Genomic DNA, 24229 nt, shown 5'->3' on the forward strand with positions numbered 1-24229 from the left:
ATAAATCAGTCAAATATGAATGGCATTACATTGAAAATAAAACAAAATAGAAAATTTCTGCAGAGAGAGACAGGGTGTATATTCATCTATTTGTCTGTCTCAACCTTGACTTTGGGTAGAGCAAAAAGAAAACCCAAATCTCTCTGAGAGGTCCTCACCATAAGTGTGCATCCATATAGGCAGGCTTAGAGCCAGAATTCATGGTGTATGTTGGCCAAAAAAAACCTAATCAAAACACTGAATGGGTTGGAGTTGGTAGCACTTCCAGATACCTGACAGTAGCTAATATAAATCTCCTCTGGAGGAACATATTTTAAATACAGGCATCAAAAGTTTCCTCCAGATATGATTCTCAAAACATGAACTCACAATCAAAAATTACAAAACACGCAAGGAAAGTAGCCACCCAGAATATGAGTCAGCAGATTCAAACTCATAGAAGCTGTAGATATTATTAATTAATTATCAGAGACTCAAATATTAGAAAATATAGGGAAAACAGTTTAAGAAGCTTGAAGAATAGATACAAAAGGCCCAACTTACACAAAATCAGTAAAGAAACTGTGAGAACTTATTAGAGGGCTCACAGACAGAACCCATTATAGGGACACACACCCCAAACATCTTTTGGAACATTTTCCAAAAGAATGGAACTTTTTCACTTATTATTTGTTTGTTTACCCTGAAAACAACCCCCCTCCCCATCCTCCACCCCAAAAGTATGCACTAATTTGGGTAAATAAGTCCTTTTTTTATTGAAGTGGAAATGATCTTGAAGAGCTAAGAATACATCATTTATTTTTGAGGTGAATTTTTCCCACCAAAGTGGCTTCTCTCCTAATTTCAGAGGAAGCTGTGAGTGGCCAATCTGCATGAGTTCCTGTGCAGGAAATTTACTGAAGCCTGAGAGTACTAGATCTAAAGTCACTGGAGTCAGGGCAAGACAAGTAGAATACAGAAAGGTGGGCAGATATTTTTGGAGTTTAAAAGAGCTATTTTTATCTGGTCTAAAAATAAACAGTAATAAGAAATTAGGTTACACTATATAAAATACATGTTTCTCTTGCTTAACTGATTTACATAGCCTATATTTAATTGTAATATTTAAATATTCAGTATGTTTGTATAATGAAAATAACAACATATTTACTATTAGTAGAGACATGAACTCCAAGCACTAGTCAAATACATGCCTGTTTTTGGAAATGGTTGTTGCCTTTCAAGTTTACTTAGAAAAAAGCCCTCTAAATATTTGTGATAATAGTTGAACTTGGAAGGTCACTCCAGTGACATCAAAGATATCTACTACAATAAGCTTCAGGGAAATGAGCAATTTTTCTAATGTTATATTTCTACTAAACTATAAAATTACTTCTATCAAAAAAATTAACTCCTGAAAATTAAACCCACATGCAATGTGAAACAAAGAAGTACTTTTTTTTAAGGGCAAGTGATCAAATTTAATGTGATCTAAATCAAATCCTGCTTACAATGATCTGAATTAATTCAACTTTAATCCAATTTAGTATTATAAATGAATGGGTAAGAAGGTTTTAAAGGGCCATTTAAAAGAAAAACATTGTAAATTAAAGTAGTAACCAGATTCTTAATAGTTTGTTGAACTAGTTAATTAAAATAATAAATGTCCTTGCTGCATTTAAAATTACCACATTTTAAATAACAACTAAAACAGTCTCTCTTAAACTGTAAATATGTAAACAACTTATGGGGTCTGATCAGCATTTTTACTTAATGAAAGAGTACAGAGTACCTTGTACATTTTATGGGTAAGAATATTTTGTGAAATTCTTGTTTCAGATGTGTGTGCATGTGGGTTGGGGGAAATTATATAAAATGTGTTTCTTTCTGTGTGCCACAATGGAAAGCTGTAAGAAAGCTGCTAGTCTAAGGTTTTAAGAATTAGAATCAAACACTTAAGAGGATTTTTAGGAGGGCAAGAGTTTGTGCCTACAGATCTCCAGTTACTGAGTTACTAGGACACCATCAGGGAGAGGAAGGGGGGAGAAAAAAGTCATGAGATGTATTCAAGGTAGGAAGTTTGTCACAAAGAAACAAAGCAAGAGCCCAATCATCACAAACAGGACCTAAGGACAGAAAAGAGCCAGCTGAAACATGACAAGAGTGGGTTACTGTACCTACATGAAGTCAGTTATCCAGAAATGACACCACAGTCTGGGGTGATGAATGAAAGAGCCAAGACGCAAGGATCCACTTAGCTTCCAGCTGGAACTGAAAAGGGAAGTCCCAGAGTTTCTCCAACCTGTTCTGGTCACCTCCCAACCTTTTCTTCTACCATTTTACCCACGAATGTGATGCAGAGTATTAAGTACTATGGAAATATCACACTGTCTACTTTTCAGAGTGCTTTTATATATTTCATATACATGTGATCACATTTGAAATTGATAAATTCCTACTAGGCAGAGCAGGGGATATCAATCACACTCACCTGATGACACAAAAACAGCAGAGTTCTTGGCACTGGCTGTATCACAGCTCAGCCTAGAGGTTCCCAACTCCTCTCCAACAGCTGCTGTTCCAAACACAGCTAATAACCATTCAGTGCTGCCTCACAGAGAGAACAACCTAACACAAGATGACTGCACATGCAATCCTACTCAATTCAATGTCAATTTACCATACCCATGTCACTAAAAGAAACAAATTTTTAGTTTATGTAAAGAAATTTTATATCAATTAAATGTCACATAGCATTTTTTGTAGACATATTAATTAACTGGCTAGATAATACATATCTTCCCTGTTATAAGTAAACTTTGAAAGCCAATTAAGACAATCCATCATATCAGTAGACTAAAGAAGAAGTCATGTTATAATATCAATAAATCCATGAAAATACTTGAAAAATGTTAATGTTCATTCATGATTTTAAAAAAGACTTTCCCAGAACTAGCAATAAAAGCAAATTTCCTCAGTTGATAACAGGGATCTACAAAAAAACCTTCATACTTAATGGTAAAAGAGTGAGTGCACTCCTCCTAGAACCAGGAAAAAGGCAAGGATTTTTAACCATGCCTACTCACCATCATATTAGTATCCTAGCTAGTGCAAAAAAACAAGAAAAAGAAGTAAAATGCACAGAGATCAGAATGGAAGATGTAAAACTGTCTGTACTCACAGATAAGATTATTCTGTATGTAGAAAATGCCAAAGAATTTTTTTAAAAGCTATTAGAACTAATATGCTATTTTCACAAGCTTACAGGATATAAGGTCAATATACAAAATTAATTTTATTTTCATATACTGGCAGTTAACATTTAGAAATTGATATATTAAAATGGTAGATGCTACCATTTATAGTAGCATCTAAAAACATGCAATACTTAGGGATAAATTCAAGGAAATATGTATAAGACCTATTTTCTGATAGCTACAATACACTAAGAGTAACTGAAGAAAAACCAAATAAATGGAAAAACATACTATGTTCATGGATCAAAAGAGTTAATATTATTAACATGACTATTTTCTCCAAATAATCCATATTCAACTCAATCTAATAAAAATTTCATCATCATATTTTTGTGAAAATTGTCAAACTGATTCCAAAATTTAAATGGAAATTCAAAGGACTTAGAATAGCCAAATCAATTTTGAAAAAGAACAAAGTTGGAGGGGTCATACGACCTGATTTTAATACTTACTATAAGGCTACAATAATCAAGAAAGTTTGATAGTGACATAAGTATAGACATATAGAGTCCAGAAATATACCCACATATACATGGTCACTTTATTTTCATTCAAAGGGTCAAAGTAATTGAAAGGATAGATTTTTCCACAAATGATGCTGGGAACAACTTCATATACATGTGGAAAAAATAAAACTCCACCTAACCTCACATAATAACAAAAATTAAATTTAAATTGAACATAGACCTAAATGTAAAAGCTGAAATGTTAAAATTTCTACAAGAAAACATAAAAGAAAATATTTATGACCTTTGGATAGATAAAGACTTCCCAGGACACGAAATATGTGAACCATTAATAATTTTTAAAAAGATAAAATATACCTCATCAAATTTTGATCTTCTATTCTGCAAAAGACACCTTCAAGGAAGCAAAATGTCAATCCACAGAATGAGAGAAAATCGTTATAATATACATATCTGATAAAGGACTTGTATTCAGAATATATAAAGAACTCTTAAATTCAACCATAAGAAGATAACCCAATTTTTTAAATATGCAAAATATTTGACACTTTATAAAGAAAGAAACACAAATGTCCAATGTGCACAAGAAAAAATACTTTATCATCATTAGTCATTAGGGAAATGAAAATTAAAACCACAATGAAATACCACTATATAATCACTTGAATGGCCAAAATTAAAAAGACTGATTATACCAAGTGCTGACAAAAATATGGATCAAATGGAACTATCATACATTTCTGTTGGGGATACAAAATGGTATAAGCAGTGTGAAAACTATTTGGGAGATTAGATTTATAAATTAAACGTATTGTTATTATTTGACCATTCAATTCCACTCTTAGGTATTTTCTCAAGAGAAAGGTAACATATCTCCAAAGACTTGTACTCAATTGTTCATCGCAGCTTTGTTAGTAACAGCCCCCAAATGAAAACAACCTGAATACCCATTGTGGATGAAAGTGTAAAAAGAACAAAACATACAGTGGGATCCCAGCAGTAAAAATGAAACAAGCTGCTGATATACCCAACTTCATGAATAAATCTCAAAAACATGCTGAGTGAAAGAAGCCAAGTGCAAAATTATATCTTCCATAGGACTCCTTTTATGTGAAACTCCAGTAAAAATTAATCTACAGCTATTAGAAAATAGATCAGTTTCCCAGCCCTGGTGAAAGTGGCGATTGACTGAGAACATTTTGAGGTAATGGAAATGTTGTGGCAGTTACATAAATGTATGTGTCAAGACACATCAAACTGTACACTTAAGATGTGTGCATTTCATTATATCTATATTATATCTCAATAAAATTGATTTTTTAAAGAGAAAGTCTGGTTTCCAAGTGGACTTGAAGGTAGAACATAGGCATCTCAGTAGTTAGACAGAGTTTAGAGTTGGGCTGGGAAGGACCCACATCCTAGCTGCGCTAAGCACCTTTAATTTGCCCAACTGCGTGTGAACCATTTTGTCCTCCAAGACCTTTTGTTGCAGTCAAAGTACTGTCTTGTACCCATACTGACTGGCAGAACATGGTCTTATGAATAATTCTTTATTGAGAAGACACATTAAAGAGGTCATTGCCATAGCCTAATATGGAGACTTTCCTTCCCCTCCTTAATCTTTTGGATCTTGGTCATGGGAAGACTAGCATCAAATATAGGGGACCTTCATTTTAGGGTTCTCTGGTCCACCAAAACCAGGGGAGAAGATATAAGGAAAGAAAAATTCTGGTATCAGAATAGATACCAGATCACTATCAAACCAAGGAGGTCTATGGAATCTGAGACAAAACAACTGTGGTCTAAACTCAAAGACTCCTAGTAGCTTTGGGGGATGAAATATGCCAAGTATGACTTCTGAGGTTGTAACACATAGGATAATGCTTCAGAGTAGTGTTTCGCAAAGAATGGGACAAGTATTAGGGGTGGTTCATTAAATGACTTTTAAGGGTTCTTGAGATTAATTGGAGTGGAAAACCAACATGATACTAAATAACATGGAATCACACAAGAATTTCTCCTCTAGTTCTCTTAGTTTTTCTGATTATGAATCAGAAGGACTCATTTCATGTTAGTATGTCTGTAACACCACTGTCTTCTCTTTTAAACAAAAAGAAAATACAAAATACCTAACTGTAATGCAGTCAGTACATTTGTTTGTTTATTTACTTAGTTACCTTTTATTTATGGCAAGTAAATTGGTTTTTCATTTGTAGAAGTAATGTCAAGTTTTTGCATAAACGTTCTCCAGTAAAAAAGGGGGAGAACAGTTTAATTTATTTAAAAAAATAATAATAATAGGTTAAAAATACTATATTAGAATATGGTGATATATGAACATCTGAGATTGGATAACAGTACATGTAAATGTTCATTTGTGAGGAAGAATATGTATTTGTGTATAGATATTAACATACTAAAAAAATCTACAAGCAGGATATTTTCATGTCATAAATTAGTTTTTAATTTGAATTACTTGCCTCTTACTAGCCCCCAAAATTTCAGACTCCAGATTATTGATAAAAGGCCAGATTAAGATTTTTGTACCTTGTAAATTAGGATAAAACTCCATGAAATTGGGGGAAAGGCAAGAATATATTTGCACAATAATGAAGGGTCAAATTCCATTCTATCTGTCTTTCTGTTAATGAGTGCTCTCACTTGAGTGTAGGCAAAGAAGATATGCAGAAGTTACCCATGAAAAAAAGATTCTGTCTCCATAAAAGTTGGCAATCTACTATTTTTGTTTTGCTCTTTTTTCTCTTCTTTTTTCTTGGTATACATTTTAATTTCTTTCCTTTAAGAGAATCCATAAAAATTTATATTTTACTTTAGGTTCATTAATTACTTCAAAAAATACAACTCATGTGTACAGATTTCTTCAAAATTGTTATGCTGCTGTCAATGTTTTGACAGTCTTGTGCAATTTTTTAAAAATCAACCTCAACTAGGCTCTAGAGATTTTTACCAAAACCAAAAAAAGGGAGAGAGAGAACTGTAAAACAGATTTTCTTATTTAAAGAAACATAAAACAGTTTGATTTCTATCATGTGTATATAACTTTCCAAGAGTACAATTAAATTTGGCATGAACAAAGATAAACCCTTTACCTGTTGGAAGGTGCAGAGTTATGTTGTTGCAAAAATCTGTGAAGCAGCATTCCGTTTTGGTAACATTGTTGGAACTATGACAGAAGACTTGCGCATTTAATTCTGGGAGAGAGACACAGGACTTGATCACCTGTTCCTTTCCGTTGGTTAACATAACGGAAGCCCAACATGCTCCTTCTGTTTGGCAGGTAAAGTTTGAAGAGTCACACAAAAGACAAACACACTTCAAACCTGGAAAAGGTAAGGCAAAAAGCTTTAGGAAGCTATAATGCAAATTTATTTCATAATACTTGAATAGAGAAATTCAATCTTTATGAAGTTTGAGAGAGGGTTTAAATAGTACTAGATAGACACACATGCTAAAGCTGTTACTCCCTCTCTGCAACGTGTTTTATCAGAAGGGTTGCCCAATCATCATTTACTATTGCTTATATTTTTACAAGCAATTTCTTCAGTTGTTACTACATTTTGAAACAATTTTCTCATCCATGGTGTAAATCCCTCCTTTTTAAGCTCAACCAGCTCGTTCCTAAATCAATAGCTCCTATGAAATGCTAGGATATAGTAACACAGCAACCTAGGGGCGCTGTCCAGCATCACTTGTAGCACATAAGTGTTGTTACAGGAGCTAAGTAACTGAACAGTCCAGTGTATTCTGTTCATTTACAATTTCTCCTTTAAACTGTTAAGCGAATGTGCTAAACCCAAACCTAACCATAGATATTTAGAGCTTTAAAAAATAGTGTGACTCTTCACATTTATATTCTGTGATTCTTTAACATTATTGTATTGTCACAGTTACCTTTAAGGCATTGACGAGCCATTATACTTCCCCCTCTTCGCTAAAGAATACATCTCAGAATGAGAGTCATTTGAACATAGACCATGACTTTCAGGCAATTTTCTTTAATGAACACATCTATTCAGTAGAGCAAAACACATCAATAGTAGAATTTAATATATTCGCATCAATAAAACTTTCAAAAATTAGACTTTGCTAAATTAATCTGTTTCCTTCTCAAGTTTTCTCAACATTCCCTACTTAATAAACACACACACACATATACACACACACCCCACGTTAACTCACATGTTCAAAGTGGTAGAGTACTTCTGTTCTGATGTTAAATATCTGTCATCACGTCAACCACTGGAATAGTCCAGTGATTGTGAGTAATTTATTCAAATTTTATTTAAATTGTTTTTAAATAGAACAATGCCGAATAAGCCTTTTGTATCATTACTTTAATGAAGGTTTTGTTAAATCGTAACAGCACCCTGCAATTTCTGAATGTCCAACGTTTTTCCATACAATCTTTTTTTCTCAAATTAAAGTCTTTAAATTTCTAATTGCTCAAATTGGAGCTGATTTTATACCTGTAAAATATTTGATACATAAATGGCTATTTTTATACTCAACTTCAAATACCAGTGTAAGCAATATAGATAATATTCCTATATAACTGCATGTGTAAGAAAGAACAAACCACATAGTGATCAACAGAAATTATCTCTTCTTTTGATAATTGTTCTTGAACAGTAAAATACCATCCCTACAAACATTTTTATTACTACATGCTAAGGGACTTACAATCATGAAATAAAATACCATTTTTTATCAACATTGGATCAAGCATAATAGCTTACTCTTCTATTTATTCTAGTGGTTATCAATATAAATAAATATAATCTTTTGTTGATATTAATGTGCTATGGTAGAACCTAATAAGGTAGACTGATTGGGACTCAGTAGAGCTAGATATATAAAATCTAGGTGATTTGGAAATGTTTTAAGTCACTCTCCTTGCATAAAAGAGAGCTCATATAATAAAGATCCATCCACCCAGGCATCTTCTGACAGTGGAATCTCCCTCTCTCTAGCACCTTCTGATTCAAACCTGACAAAAGCCTTCAAATCCTGGTAATAATCTTGGCTATTACTTGGCTCCTCTGTGCTTCCACACCCTTATATGAAAGTTGAGATATACCTCCTCATGGTGTCATTATGGAGAATAAAATAGGTAATCTACATAAAGTCCTAAGAATAATGCCTGGTTCATAGGAATTACTATGTAAATATTAGTGACTCTGTCTTCTTTTACTGGAGGAGTTAAAGCTGGTGGTCCTATGAAACAATCAAAATACATTGTAATCCATAAAGACGGAATGAACTAATGTGCACAGACCATTTAAAAAGCATAACAAAGAGTGTTTTTCCTATGTTTTCCTCTAATAAGAGTTTTACAGTGTCCAGTCTTAAATTTAGGTCTTTAATCCATTTTGAGCTTATTTTCGTGTATGGTGTTAGCTAGTGTTATAATTTCATTTTTTACAGGCAGCTGTCCAGTTTTCCCAGCGCCACTTATTGAAGAGGTTGTCCTTTCTCCATTGATATTCTTGCTTCCTTTGTCATAAATTAGGTGACCATATGTGTGTGGGTTTATCTCTGGGCTTAAAACTCTTAGAGGAAAACATAGGAGAAACACTCTTTGACATAAACCACAGCAAGATCTTTTTTGACCCACCTCCTAGAGTAATGAAAATAGAAACAAAAATAAACAAATGGGACCTAATGAAACTTAAAAGCTTTTGCACAGCAAAGGAAACCATAAACAAGATGAAAAGACAACCATCAGAATGGGAGAAAATATTTGCAAATGAAGCAATGGACAAAGGATTAATCTCCAAAATATACAAACAGCTCATGCAGCTCAATATCAAGAAAACAAACAACCCAATTAAAAAATGGGCAGAAGACCTAAATAGACATTTCACCTAAGAAGACATACAGTTGGCCAGAGGCACATGAAAAGATGCTCAATATCACTAATTGTTAGAGAAACGCAAATCAAAACTACAATAAGGTATCACCTCACACGGGTCAGAATGGACATCATCAAAAAATCTACAAACAGTAAATGCTGGAGAGGGTGTGGAGAAAAGGGAACCCTTTTGCACTGTTGGTGGGAATGTAAATTGATACAGCCACTATGGAGAACAGTATGGAGGTTCCTTAAAAAACTAAAAATAGAACTACCATATGACCCAGCAATCCCACTACTGGGCATATACCCTGAGAAAACCATAATTCAAAAGGACACATGTGCCCAATGTTCATTGCAGCACTATTTACAATAGCCAGGACATGGAAACAACCTAAATGTCCAATGACAGATGAATGGATAAAGAAGATGTGGTAATATATACAATGGAATATTACTCAGCCATATGAAGGAATGAAATTGGGTCATTTGTAGAGATGTGGATGGACCTAGAGTCTGTCATACAGTGAAGTAAGCCAGAAAGAGAAAAACAAATACCAGATATTAATGTATATATGTGGAATCTAGAAAAATGGTACAGATGAACCTATTTGCAGGGTAGGAATAGAGATGTAGATGTAGAGAATGGACATGTGGACACAGTGGGGGAAGGGGAGGGTGGGACGAATTGGGAGATTAGGACTGACATATATACACTACCATACATAAAACAGATAGCTAACAGGAACATGCTATAAAGAACAGGAAGCTCAGCTTCGTGCTCTGTGACGACCTAGATGGGTGGGATGGGGGAGGTGGTGGGAGGGAGGTCCAAGAGGGAGGGGATATAGGTATACATATAGCTGATTCACTTCATTGTACAGCAGAAACTGACACAACATTGTAAAGCAATTATACTCCAATAAAGGATAAAAATAAAAAGCATAACAAAGAAATTCATCTCTTTCTGCACAGCTGAGTGAGTTGAATGTTCTTATTCTTTTAATGGTCCAGGCTAGATCCCCAGTGGTCACAAAGAAGGGTGGTCTTGTGATAGTACAGATAAAGATTTCAGGAAAAGACCAAGTTTCCAGTCCTGGCTCTGTCACTCACTTGTTGATTGGCTTTGGAGAAGATAGTTAACTTTATAGGGCTTCAGTGCCTTCCTCTGAAAAATGGGAAATTAACCAAGGGAGGGGCAGTGGGTCTAGAAATCCTGAAGTCTCGTAGAGTGCCAACATTTTACAATTTTATGAATTTACAACTTATGGAAATTTACAATTACAAAATATGGAAAACTCTTTTACAATTAAAAAACCTACCCCACTGTGGTTATTCTTCAATCTCATATTTTAAGGGGCTGAAGTTGGGAAGAATAACTCTTCTGACACACAGTCTCAAACCATTTGTTACTAGACTCTTCATCAGAGTCTCCTTCAATTTTCTATTTCCATGAGAAGCCTAGCCTGGAAATCAAGGCAAGTAACTAAGGGATATGGGTCCAATGAGTGGAGACAACCATAAAGTACTCAATAACTAAACATATGTTAGTTTCATGTGTGCTTATCATTGCGTATAATTCCCAGTGCAACCATGGGAATTAGTTGCCACTCTCTCCATTTTACAGATAATGAAATGAGGCTCAAAAAGATCAAGTGACTGAATTTATGTGGCAGTCATCAGACTACTCAAACAATGTTGTCTCTATCCTACCAAAGCTGATATTTAAAAAAAAAAAGATGGGTACAGAAACCATCCTCTCACCTCACCAGTTTCTAGCAATGGTGAATAAAACATAACTTATTATAAAATTTATATTTTATATACAAGAAAATATTTTATTTTTAGAATAAAATTTAATTCTAATACAGCAAAAAGAAATTAATAATTACTTAACAATGGACAACTGATATTTTGATCTTTATTGTCCTAATTATCTTTTTAAATAAATTCTACCTACATATTTTCTGAGGAGACAAGTGGTCAAATAAAAGTCAATATCCTGTGCCTTACATCTAGTATAAATAACCTTACCTTTCAGTTTGTTTAAGTTTTGTATTAAGTGTAAGTTTCTAAGTACATAATCTGATACTTTCTCTTGGAAGCATTACTAGCTCCTTATAAAAATGATTACAGGGCTTCCCTGGTGGCACAGTGGTTGAGAGTCCATCTGCCAATGCAGGGGACACGGGTTCGTGCCCTGGTCTGAGAAGATCCCACATGCCGGGGAGCGGCTGGGCCCGTGAGCCATGGCCGCTGAGCCTGTGCGTCTGGAGCCTGTGCTCTGCAACGGGAGAGGCCACAACAGTGAGAGGCCTGCGTACCGCAAAAAAAAAAAAAAAAAAAAAAAAAAATCTCCTTCAATTTAAAGTAAAAGGCACCAATCAGAAGAATAATACAGACCAAACTGATACAGTTAAGACATAGTAAGTGACACATTTACTTTAAATCTTGCATGATGGAAAACACTGACAAAACTGAGAATTTGTTGATGATAATGGCTTCAAACAATTGCTAAATGTCCTCATTTATTCCAAGTCAATTGGCTGTACTGTAGCACTGACAGAGAACAAACAGCAAACTAAAATGAACCTAAGATGTATATCTAATACACAACCTACAAACATATTCAGTCTTGCACATAGTGGATTGGTGAGAAATGAAAAATGCAAGACTGAACATAGATCCCTAGTGTTACCAATTAAAACATAGGTTGCCATTAGAGATGAGACATGCATTCATATTTTGTTTTTTAAAAAAATTATGCTATTGAATCAATTACACTAGAATATTCTATGACAGGATAAAACTGGTTGGTAGCAGACAACAGGTCAGAGGTACATTTCTTTATTTTATACTTTCCCATTATACTGTACTTGAGTCATATGGAAAGGGATAGCAAATGAAGTTGAAGAAGGAGGTAATTACCCGTAATAAGGAGGTCTATTAGATTTTCCCCACAAGGAAGACTGCACTTTTCTTGTGCCTCCTCCTACCCTTTTAATTATCCTCTTCTTCCCCTTTTTGCCAATTAGTCTATAAAAGCCAAGACATCTGTTACCCACATGAAACCAAAGGATGTGCATATTTCTAATCAACCAGAAAATAAATGTTCATAAGACTACAAAAAAGAACCAAATGTATCACTTGTGTTTGTGTGCTATTCTTACTAATATTTGGTTGGGGAATATTAGTGTTTTGAATTAGATACTATTTTCAATAAACTGGTTTCCTACATTTGGGGGTTATATGCTAAAATATTTATTGGCCAGTGCCTTACATAAATTTCTGACACATACCTTTTCCTCTTTTCCAGAAATTAGGTGATTCAATTTCCCTAATTTGGGAGCGGGACATAAAATGCAAAATATTTTTTTAATTCAGAAAACTGTCTCAGGTTTGACCTGCTGCCTTTCATCATTTGCAGACTTCTGAGTTAAAAAAGAACAACTCAAGCTCATCAGTGTGCTGAATATGAAAAGGACAGTAACAGGAAAGGAGCAAGGACGACTGGCACTAATGTCTGTGAAGTAAAGCTAGACAGGGCAATGGAAATTCTTTGACCCTTTCTATTCCTTTTCAAAATTTTATTTTTTTGTCATATGGTCATTTCAAAACATTTTCCTTTCTTAATGGTAAGGAAAAATAGAATAGAAAAAGAAAGTAGCTTTAATAAAATATGGGCAGAGGACCTTCAAGATGGCAGAGGAGTAAGAGGTGGAGATCACCTGCCTCCCCACAAATACATCAAAAATACATCTACACGTGGAACAACTCCTACAGAACACCTACTGAATGCTGGCAGAAGACCTCAGACTTCCCCAAAGGCAAGAAACTCCCCATGTACCTGGGTAGAGCAAAAGAGAAAAAGGAAAAACAGAGACAAAAGAATAGGGATGGGGCCTGCACCTCTGGGAGGGAGCTGTGAAGGAGGAAAAGTTTCCACACACTAGGAAGCCCCTTCACTGGTGGAGATGGGCTGGGGCGGGGTGGGAGGAACCTTCAGAGCCATGGAGGAGAGTGCAGCAACAGGGGTGCAGAGGGCAAAGCAGAGAGATTCCCTCACAGAGGATCGGTGCCAACCAGCACTCATCAGCCTGAGATGCTTGTCTGCTCACCCACCGGGGAGGGTGGGGGCTGGGAGCTGAGGTTCGGGCTTTGGAGGTCAGATCCCAGGGAGAGGTTGGGATCTCTGGGGTTGGCTGCATGAACACAACCTGAAGGGGGCTAGTGCGCCACAACTAGCTGGGAGGGAGTCAGGGAAAAAGCCTGGAACTGCCTAAGAGTCAAGAGACCATTGTTTCAGAGTGCGTGAGGAGAAGGGATTCAGAGCACCACCTAAAAGAGCTCCAGAGATGGGCATGAGCCACGGCTATCAGTGTGGACACCAGAGATGGGCATAAAACGCTAAGGCTGCTGCTGCAGCCACCAAGAATCCTGTGTGCAAGCACAGATCACTATCCACACCTCCCCTCCCGGGAGCCTCTGCAGCCCACCACTGCCAGGGTCCCATGATCCAGGAAGAACTTCCCCAGGAGAACACATGGCGCGCCTCAGGCTCTGGCCTCTGCCGCTGCAGGCCCACCCCACATTCCATACCTCTCCCTTCCCCCGGCCTGAGTGAGCCAGAGCCCCCGAATCAGACACTCCTTTAACCCCCTCCTGTCTGGGTGAAGAACAGATGCCATCAGGTAACCTACATGCAGAGGCGGGGCCAAATCCAAAGCTGAACCCCAGGAGCTGTGCAAACAAAGAAGAGAAAGGGAAATCTCTCCCAGCAGCCTCAGGAGCAGCGGATTAAATCTCCACAATCGACTTGTTGTACCCTGCATCTGTGGACTATCTGAATAGACAATGAATCATCCCAAAATTGAGGCGGTGGATTTGGGATCAACTGTAGACTTGGGGTTTGCTTTCTGCATCTAATTTGTTTCTGGTTTTATGTTTATTAAGTATTTAGAGCTTATTATCATTGATAGCTTTTTTATTGATTTGGTTGCTCACTTCCTTTCTTTATATATATATATATTTTTTTTTTCTTTTCCTTTTTCTCTTTTTGTGACTGTGTATGTGTATGCTTCTTTGTGTGATTTTGTATGCATAGGGTTGCTTTTACCATTTGTCCTAGGGTTCTGTCGGTCTGTTTTTATTTTTAGTATAGTTTTTAGCACTTGTTATCATTGGTGGATTGGTTTATTGGTTTGGTTGCTCTCTTCTTTTTTTTTAATTTTTTATTTTAATAACTTTATTTATTTTTCTTTCTTTCTTTCTTTTCTACCTTTTATTCTGAGCCGTATGGCTGACAGGGTCTTCATGCTCTGGCCGGGTGTCAGGCCTGAGCCCCTGAGGTGAGAGAGCCGAGTTCAGGACATTGGTCCACCAGAGACCTCCGGACCCCATGTTATACTAATTGGCGAGAGCTCTCCCAGAGATCCCCGTCTCAAGGCTAAGAACCAGCTTGAGTCAATGACCAGCAAGCTACAGTGCTGGACATGCCATGACAAACAACTAGCAAGACAGGAACAGAACCCCACCCATTAGCAGAGAGGCTGCCTAAAATCATAGTAAGTTCACAGACATCCCAAAACACACCACCAGGTGCAGTCCTGCCCACTAGAAACACAAGATCCAGCCTCATCCACCAGAACACAGGCACCAGTACCCTCCACCAGGAAGCCTACACAAACCACTTAACCAAACTTAGCCACTAGGGGCAGGCACCAAAAACAGTGGGAACTGTGAACCTGCAGCCTGCAAAAAGGAGGCCACAAACACTGTAAGTTAAGCAAAATGAGACGACAGAGAAATACACAGTACATGAAGGAGCAAGCGGTAAACTCACCAGACCAAACAAATGACGAGGAAATAGGCTGTCTGCCTGAAAAAGAATTCAGAGTACTGATAGTCAAGATGGTCCAAAATCTTGGAAACAGAATGGAGAAAATACAAGAAACGTTTAACAAGGACCTAGAAGAACTAAAGAGCAAACAAACAGTGATGAACAACACAATAAATGAAATTAAAAATTCTCTAGAAGAAATCAATAGCAGAAAAACTGAGGCAGAAGAATGGATAAGTGACCTAGAAGATAAAATAGTGGAAATAACTACCAAAGAGAAGAATAAAGAAAAAAGAATGAAAAGAATTGAGGACAGTCTCAAAGACCTCTGGACAACATTAAACTCACCAATATTCGAATTATAGGGGTCCCAAAAGAGGAAGAGAAAAAGGAAGAGTCTGAGAAAATATTTGAGGAGATTATACTTGAAAACTTCCCTAATATGGTAAAGGAAATGGTCAATCAAGTCCAGGAAGCTCAGAGAGTCCCATACAGGATAAATACAAGGAGAAACATGCCAAGACACATATTAATCAAACTATCAAAAATTAGATACAAAGAAAAAATATTAAAAGCAGCAAGGGAAAAGGAACAAATAACATACAAGGGAATCTCCATAAGATTAACAGCTGATCTTTCAGCAGAAACTCTGCAAGCCAGAAGGGACTGGCAGGACATATTTAAAGTGATGAAGGGGAAAAACCTACAACCAAGGTTACTCTACCCAGTAAGGATCTCATTCAGATTCGAAAGAGAAATTAAAACCTTTACAGACAAGCAAAAGCTAAGAGAATTCAGAACCAACAAACCAGCTTTGCAACAAATGCTAAAGGAACTTCTCTAGGCAGGAACACAAGAAACTTACAAAAATAAACCCAAACCAATTAAGAAAACGGTAATAGGCACATACATATCAATAATTACCTTAAATGTAAATGGATTAAATGCTCCAGCCAAAAGACATAGACTGGCTGAATGGATACAAAAACAAGACCCATATATATGCTGTCTACAAGAGACCCACTTCAGACCTAGGGACAAATACAGACTGAAAGTAGGGGCTGGAAAAAGGTATTCCATGCAAATGGAAATGAAAAGAAAGCTGGAGTAGCAATTCTTATATCAGACAAAAGAGACTTTAAAATAAAGACTATTACAAGAGACAAGGACACTGCATAATGATTGAGGGATCAATCCAAGAAGAACATATAACGGTTGTAAATATTTATGCACCAAATAAAGGAGCACCTCAATACATACAGCAAATGTTAACAGCCATAAAAGGGGAAATTGACAGTAACACAATCATAGTAGGGGACTTTAACACCCTACTTTCACCAATGGACAGATCGTCCAAATTGAAAATAAATAAGGAAACACAAGCTTTAAATGACACATTAAACAACATGGACTTAATTCATATTTATAGGACAGTCCATCCAAAAAAAACAGAATACACTTTCTTCTCAAGTGCTCATGGAACATTCTCCAGGAGAGACCATATCTCAGGTCACAAATCAAGCCATGGTTAATTTAAGAAAATTGAAATTGTATCAAGTATCTTTTCTAACCACAACGCTATGAGACTAGATAGCAATTATAGGGAAAAAAACCTGCAAAAAATACAAACACATGGAGGCTAAACAATACACTACTTAATAGCCAAGAGATCACTGAAGAAATAGAAGAGGAAATCAAAAAATACCTAGAAACAAATGACAATGAAAACACGACAACCCAAAACCTATGAGATGCAGCAAAAACAGTTCTAAGAGGAAAGTTTATAGCAATACAATCTTACCTCAAGAAACAAGAAACATCTCAAATAAACAACCTAACCTCACACCTAAAGCAATTAGAGAAAGAAGAACAAGAAAACCCCAAAGTCAGCAGAAGGAAAGAAATCATAAAGATCAGATGAGAAATAAATGAAAAAGAAATGAAGGAAACAATAGGAAAGATCAATAAAACTAAAAGCTCGTTCTCTGAGAGGATAAACAAAATTGATAAACCATTAGCCAGACTCATCAAGAAAAAAATGGAGAAGACTCAAATCAATAGAACTACAAATGAAAAAGGAGAAGTAACAACTGACACTGCAGAAATACAAAGGATAATGAGAGATTATTACAAGCAACTCTATGCCAATAAAATGGACAACCTGGAAGAAATGAACAAATTCTTAGAAACCACAACCTTCCAAGGCTGAACCAGGAAGAAATGAAAAATATAAACAGACTAATCACAAGCACTGAAATTGAGACTGTGATTAAAAATCTTCCAACAGGGCTTCCCTGGTGGTGCAGTGGTTGAGTGTCCGCCTGCCGATGCAGGGGACGCGGGTTCGTGCCCCGGTCCGGGAAGATCCCACATGCCCTGGGCCCGTGAGCCATGACCACTGAGCCTGCGCGTCCAGAGCCTGTGCTCCGCAACGGGAGGGGCTACAACAGTGAGAGGCCCGCAACAGTGAGAGGCCCGCGTACCGCAAAAGAAAAAAAAAAAAAAAATCTTCCAACAAACAAAAGCCCAGGACCAGATGGCTTCACAGGCAAATTCTATCAAACAGTTAGAGAAGAGCTAACGCCTATCCTTCTCAAACTCTTCTAAAATATAGCAGAGGGAGGAACATTCCCAAACTCATTCTACGAGGCCACCATCACCCTGATAACAAAACCAGACAAAGATGTCACAAAAAAAGAAAACTACAGGCCAATATCACTGATGAACATAGATGCAAAAATCCTTAACAAAATGCTAGCAAACAGAATCCAACAGCACATTAAAAGGATCATACACCATGATCAAGTGGGGTTTATCCCAGGAATGCAAGGATTTTTCAATATATGCAAATCAGTCAATATGATACACCATATTAACAAACTGAACGAGAAAAACCACATGATCATCTCAATAGATGTAGAAAAAGATTTTGACAAAATTCAACACCCACTTATGATAAAAAACCCTCTGGAAAGGGGGTTTACCTCAACGTAATAAAGATCATGTTGACAAACCCACAGCCAACATCATTCTCAATGGTGAAAAACTGAAACCATTTCCACTATGATCAGGAACAAGACAAGGTTGCCCACTCTCACCACTATTATTTAACACAGTTTTGTAAGTTTTAGCCACAGTAATCAGAGAAGAAAAAGAAATAAAAGGAATCCAAATTGGAAATGAAGAAGTAAAACTGTCACTGTTTGCAGATGACATGATACTATACATAGAGAATCCTAAAGATGCTACCAGAAAACCATTAGAGCTAAACAATGAATTTGGTAAAGTAGCAGGATACAAAATTAATGCACAGAAATCTCTTGCATTCCTATACACTAATGATGAAAAATCTGAAAGAGAAATTAAGGAAACACTCCCATTTATATTGGAACAAAAAGAATAAAATACCTAGGAATAAACCTACCTAAGGACACAAAAGACCTGTATACAGAAAACTATAAGACACCGATGAAAGAAATTAAAGATGATACAAACAGGTGGAGAGATATACCATGTTCTTGGGTTGGAGGATTCAACATTGTGAAAATGACTATACTACCCAAAGCAATCTACAGATTCAATGCAATCCCTATCAAACTACCAATGGCAGTTTTCAAAGAACTAGAACAAAAAAATACACAATTTGTATGGAAACACAAAAGACCCCAAATAGCCAAAGCAATCTTGAGAAAGAAAAATGGAGCTGGAGGAATCAGATTCCTGGACTTCAGACTATACTACAAAGCTACAGTAATCAAGACAGTATGGTTTTGGCACAAAAGCAGAAATATAGATCAGTGGAACAGGGTAGAAAACTCAGAGATAAACCCACACACATATGTTTACCTTATCTTTGATAAAGAAGGCAGAAATATACAGTGGAGAAAAGACAGCCTCTCCAAGAAGTGGTGCTGGGAAAACTGGCCAGCTACATGTAAGAGAATGAAATTAGAACACTCCCTAACACCCTACACAAAAATAAACTCAAAATGGATTAAAGACTTAAATGTTAGGCCAGACACTATAAAAACTCTTAGAAGAAAACATAGGCAGAACACTTTATGACATAAACCACAGCAAGATCCTTTTTGACCCACCTCCTAGAGGAATGGAAATAAAAACAAAAAGAAACAAATGGGACCTAATGAAACTTAAAAGTTTTTGCACAGCAAAGGAAACCATAAACAAGATGAAAAGACAACCCTCAGAATGGGAGAAAATATTTGCAAATGAAGCAACTGACAAAGAATTAATCTCCAAAGTATACAAGCAGCTCATGCAGCTCAATATCAAAAAAACAAACAACCGGGCTTCCCTGGTGCTGCAGTGGTTGAGAGTCCGTCCGCCTGCCGATGCAGGGGACACGGGTTCGTGCCCTGGTCTGGGAAGATCCCACATGCTGCGGAGCGGCTAGGCCTGTGAGCCATGGCCGCTGAGCCTCCATGTCCGGAGCCCGTGCTCCGCAATGGGAGAGACCACAACAGTGAGAGGCCTGCGTACCGCAAAAAAAAAAAAAAAAAAAACACCCAATCCAAAAATGGTCAGAGGACCTAAATAGACATTTCTCCAAAGAAGATATACAGGTTGCCAGCAAACACATGAAAGAATGCTCAACATCACTAATCATTAGAAAAATGCAAATCCAAACTACAATTAGGTACCACCTCACAACGGTCAGAATGGCCATCATCAAAAAATCCACAAACAATAAATGCTGGAGAGGGTGTGGAGAAAAGGGAACCCTCTTGCACTGTTGGTGGGAATGTAAATTGATACAGCCACTATGGAGAACAGTATGGAGGTTCCTTAAAAAACTGAAAATAGAGCTACCATATAACCCAGCAATCCCACTACTGGGCATATACCCTGAGAAAACCATAATTCAGAGTCATGTACCACAATGTTCATTGCAGCACTATTTACAATAGCCAGGACATGGAAGCAACCTAAGTGTCCATTGACAAATGAATGCATAAAGAAGATATGGAGCATATATACAATGGAATATTACTCAGCCACAAAAAGAAACAAAACTAAGTTATTTGTATTCAGGTGGATGGACCTAGAGTCTGTCATACAGAGTGAAGTAAGTCAGAGAGAGAAAAACAAATACCGTATGCTAACACATATATATGGAATCTAAAAAAAAAAAAAAAGGTTCTGATGAACCTAGGGCCAGGACAGGAATAAAGATGCAGACGTAGAGAATGGACTTGAGGACACGGGGAGGGGGAAGGGTAAGCTGGGATGAAGTGAGAGAGTGGCATTGACATATATACACTACCAAATGTAAAATAGATAGCTAGTGGGAAGCAGCTGCATAGCACAGGGAGATCAGCTCACTGCTTTGTGACCACCTAGAGGAGTGGGATAGGGAGGGTGGGAGGGAGATGCAAGAGGGAGGGGTTATGGTGATATATGAATACATATAGCTGATTCACTTTGTTATACAGCAGAAACTAACAACAACCTTGTAAAGCAATTATACTACAATAAAGATGCTAAATAAACAAATAAAATATGGGCAATATAAAAGCAAACTTTTTGGCTAAATGAGCTTTAAGCAGAAATTCAACTTCTAGAAATTATATTTGCCCGGCTGTATCCAAAGTAATGTATAACTCCTTAAATATAGGAATGTATACCCAGCACAACGGAAAACCATTCCTTTGTGCAAGTGGCAATTATATTCCCTGTTCCAGGAGGCCTCATCCTCATGGCTGAGAAGGAGCAGAACCACCCTAACAGGAGGGATGCTATCTAGGTGAACCGCTTTCACCTCCAGTTGTAGAGCTCAATTTAGGAAAAGTCCAGCACATCTTGAATTCTAATATTAGCTATTCTGAATGTCCTCAATCCAAAAGCAGCACTAAACGGACTTCCCTGGTGGTCCAGCGGTAAAGAATCCGCCTTCCAGTGCAAGGGACGCGGGTTCAACCCCTGGTCAGAGAACTAAGATCCCACATGCCAAGGGGCAACTAAGCCCACGTGCCACAACTACCGAGCTCACGTGCCTCAGTGAGAGAGCCGCATGCCGCAAACTACAGAGACCACGTGCCCTGGAGCCTGAGCCACAACTAGCGAGAAGCCCACGTGCCACAATGAAGAGCGCACACCACAATGAAAGATCCCACATGCTTCAGCGAAGACCCTGCATGCTGCAAGTAAGACCCGACGCAGCCAAAATAAATAAATTAATTAAATAAAGAGAATAAAATAAATAAATATGAAAAAATAAAGCAGCACTAAATGAAACCTGAGGTTTCAGCCCACCTTTACCATAAACCACCTAAGACTTCAGACAAATTTCTCAACCTCTCCACATCTTAGACTCCTCATCCGATATATCATAAGGTCAGGAAGTAGATTAGCTTTCTAAAGAACCCTTTAGCTTTCTATAGCCCTCTTCTGCCCTAAGCTCAGGTCACAATTCTCATTATAAGTAATTTTTAGGTTACCCTATCTATCATAGATAGAGAGCTGGGGTCAGAAATATGAGCACCCAGTGAAGGACAGGTTTGTACCTCCAAATCCACGCACATATTTCAGTGGGTGAGTGGATCCTACTGGTTTGTAATCCAACAAAACTTCTCCAGTCAATATTAAAGATGATTTATCTTGCTCTATATTTATCATATGAGAATCTAATGTTCTTTTCAATGTCAGCATGATATTTTGGGGAAGTAGAGGAAAGTTCAAAGCCTCTCTGAATTGATCTTGACATCCAGACTCTTGACTAATCCCTAAATCACAGTATATACATGATTACAACTTTAGACCTTGACTGTAGTCATGTAAGGAAGAAAAGGACTGACTCTGTTTGGGGTCTCCCATCTCAAAGCATCATGTCAAAGAAAAGGCTGTTCCTAATCACAGGACACATGTCTTCTGCTACCCTCCCATATACTTCTTATTGAATTTGAGAAGTTTTCTTACGTTGGCAGCCTAAGTGGTTCCTTATCAAACTGTTCCTTCAAGTCCTGAGATTTTGTATTGTCTTCTGCCTAGGAGAAGAGTGACTCTCAATGGATTCCAATTACATTTAAGATAAAACAAAATCCACAATCATTATTATGACCTAAGAGCCTAGTAAGTCTGGATTCTTCTCAATCCTTGAACCTCATTTCTTATAACTAAGCCTCCTGGACACACCAGTCTCCTTGTTATAGTTCTAAATAACAAGTTCTTTCCCACATCATTGTCTTTGCTCAGACTGGTCCCTTTGCCTGTCATGCTCTTCTTTTCCTTCTAATTCTTCAGATCTCAGCTCGAACATCACCACCTCTGAGAAATCTTCACAGACTCCTCTTGCCAGACCATCTGCTCTCCATCCTTTCTGGTACTTAACTGAAATCTGTAATTAGCTTATTTATTATATCAGCCTCATAGAATGAAAACTTCATGAAGCCAGGGATCTTTTCCTGCCTTATCTACCATCATATTCCCCAACAACTAGAAGAGGGTATGGCGTATGATAAAAACCCAATTAACAAGTATTAAATTAAAAATTGTAGAAAACTGCAAAGTACAGAAGAATATAAGACAGCTAAATTCATAACACAACTCAAAACCCTATAATATTCTCATTGTGGTATATTTTCTTCTAGTTTTTTCCATAAGAGTTTTTCACAGTTGAATTCTACCTATAAACACAATTTTAAGTGCTGCTTTTTAAGTCTGTCAGCATTATATCATGAGCTTTATAATATCTTCTTTATGGTCATTCAATGGTATTGATAGACCTATTATTAATGTAAATGGATGGCATATAGCACTTCCTTACTTTTAGGCGTTGCAGTTGTTTCTAATTTTTGCAATTAAATAACACTGTTGAACATCTTTGTGGATTAATTTTTAACCAAATTTAATTTCCTAATCTAGAGCCCCAAAAATTACAACATCTGACATTCTTGATAGAATTGTCAAACAGCCTTCCAGAAAAGTTGTACTAATTAAGATTTCCATTGGCCCTTATGAAAGTACCTATTTCACAATACATTTTTCAGCATTAGATATTCTCACTAAAAACTTAATAATATGACAGATGGAAGCTGAATCTCATTTTAATCTGCTTTTCCCTCCTAATGGGGTTGAAATTTTTTTTTCATATTTCCTCTGGATTTTCTCTTAGGTGAATTTTTTGTCCATGCCATTTATCTCTTGGATAAATCTTAAAACTTCTCAGTTTAAAAGAGCTGTCTAGGGGGCTTCCCTGGTGGTGCAGTGGTTGGGAGTCCACCTGCCGATGCAGGGGACACGGGTTCGTGCCCCGGTCTGGGAGGATCCCACATGCCGCGGAGCGGCTGGGCCTGTGAGCCATGGCCGCTGAGCCTGCACGTCCGGAGCCTGTGCTCCGCAATGGGAGAGGCCACAACACTGAGAGGCCCACGTACCGCAAAAATAAATAAATAAATAAAAGAGCTGTCTATACAAAGCGAAAGAGAGGCATGGACATATATACAGTACCAAACGTAAGGTAGATAGATAGTGGGAAGCAGCCGCATAGCACAGGGAGATCAGCTCGGTGCTTTGTGTCCGCCTGGAGGGGTGGGATGGGGAGGGTGGGAGGGAGGGAGACGCAGGAGGGAAGGGATGTGGGAACAGATGTATACGTATGACTGATTCACTTTGTTATAAAGCAGAAACTAATAAAAAAAAAAGAGCTGTCTATAAAGATAGAAATCCTTTGTCATATGTATCACATATAACCTTTCCCACATTCATTTTATTTGCTTTTTTCCTAATGTACCATCTTCATTGTTTTGAAAAATATATATATTTCCTCTGGATTACCAGTCTTTTACTTGGCACTTTC

The 24229-nt window shown here is 37.2% G+C and overlaps 1 protein-coding gene across 3 annotated transcripts in view; it reads right to left on the bottom strand.

Annotated features, from left to right (window-relative positions):
* Positions 1-24229, bottom strand: part of ACVR1C (activin A receptor type 1C) — a gene marked incomplete at both ends in the record, with an annotated part of 83530 nt that overhangs the window by 32833 nt on the left and 26468 nt on the right. For all 3 annotated transcript variants that reach the window (XM_082630317.1, XM_082630316.1, XM_082630315.1), the window contains one exon: positions 6814-7044. In XM_082630317.1, the coding sequence (XP_082486443.1) occupies positions 6814-7044 (231 nt within the window). The remainder of the gene's footprint in view (positions 1-6813; positions 7045-24229) is intronic.

This window comes from Mesoplodon mirus, assembly GCF_964341445.2.
Source record: "Mesoplodon mirus genome assembly, chromosome: 8".
NCBI classification, from domain to species: Eukaryota; Metazoa; Chordata; class Mammalia; order Artiodactyla; family Ziphiidae; genus Mesoplodon; species Mesoplodon mirus.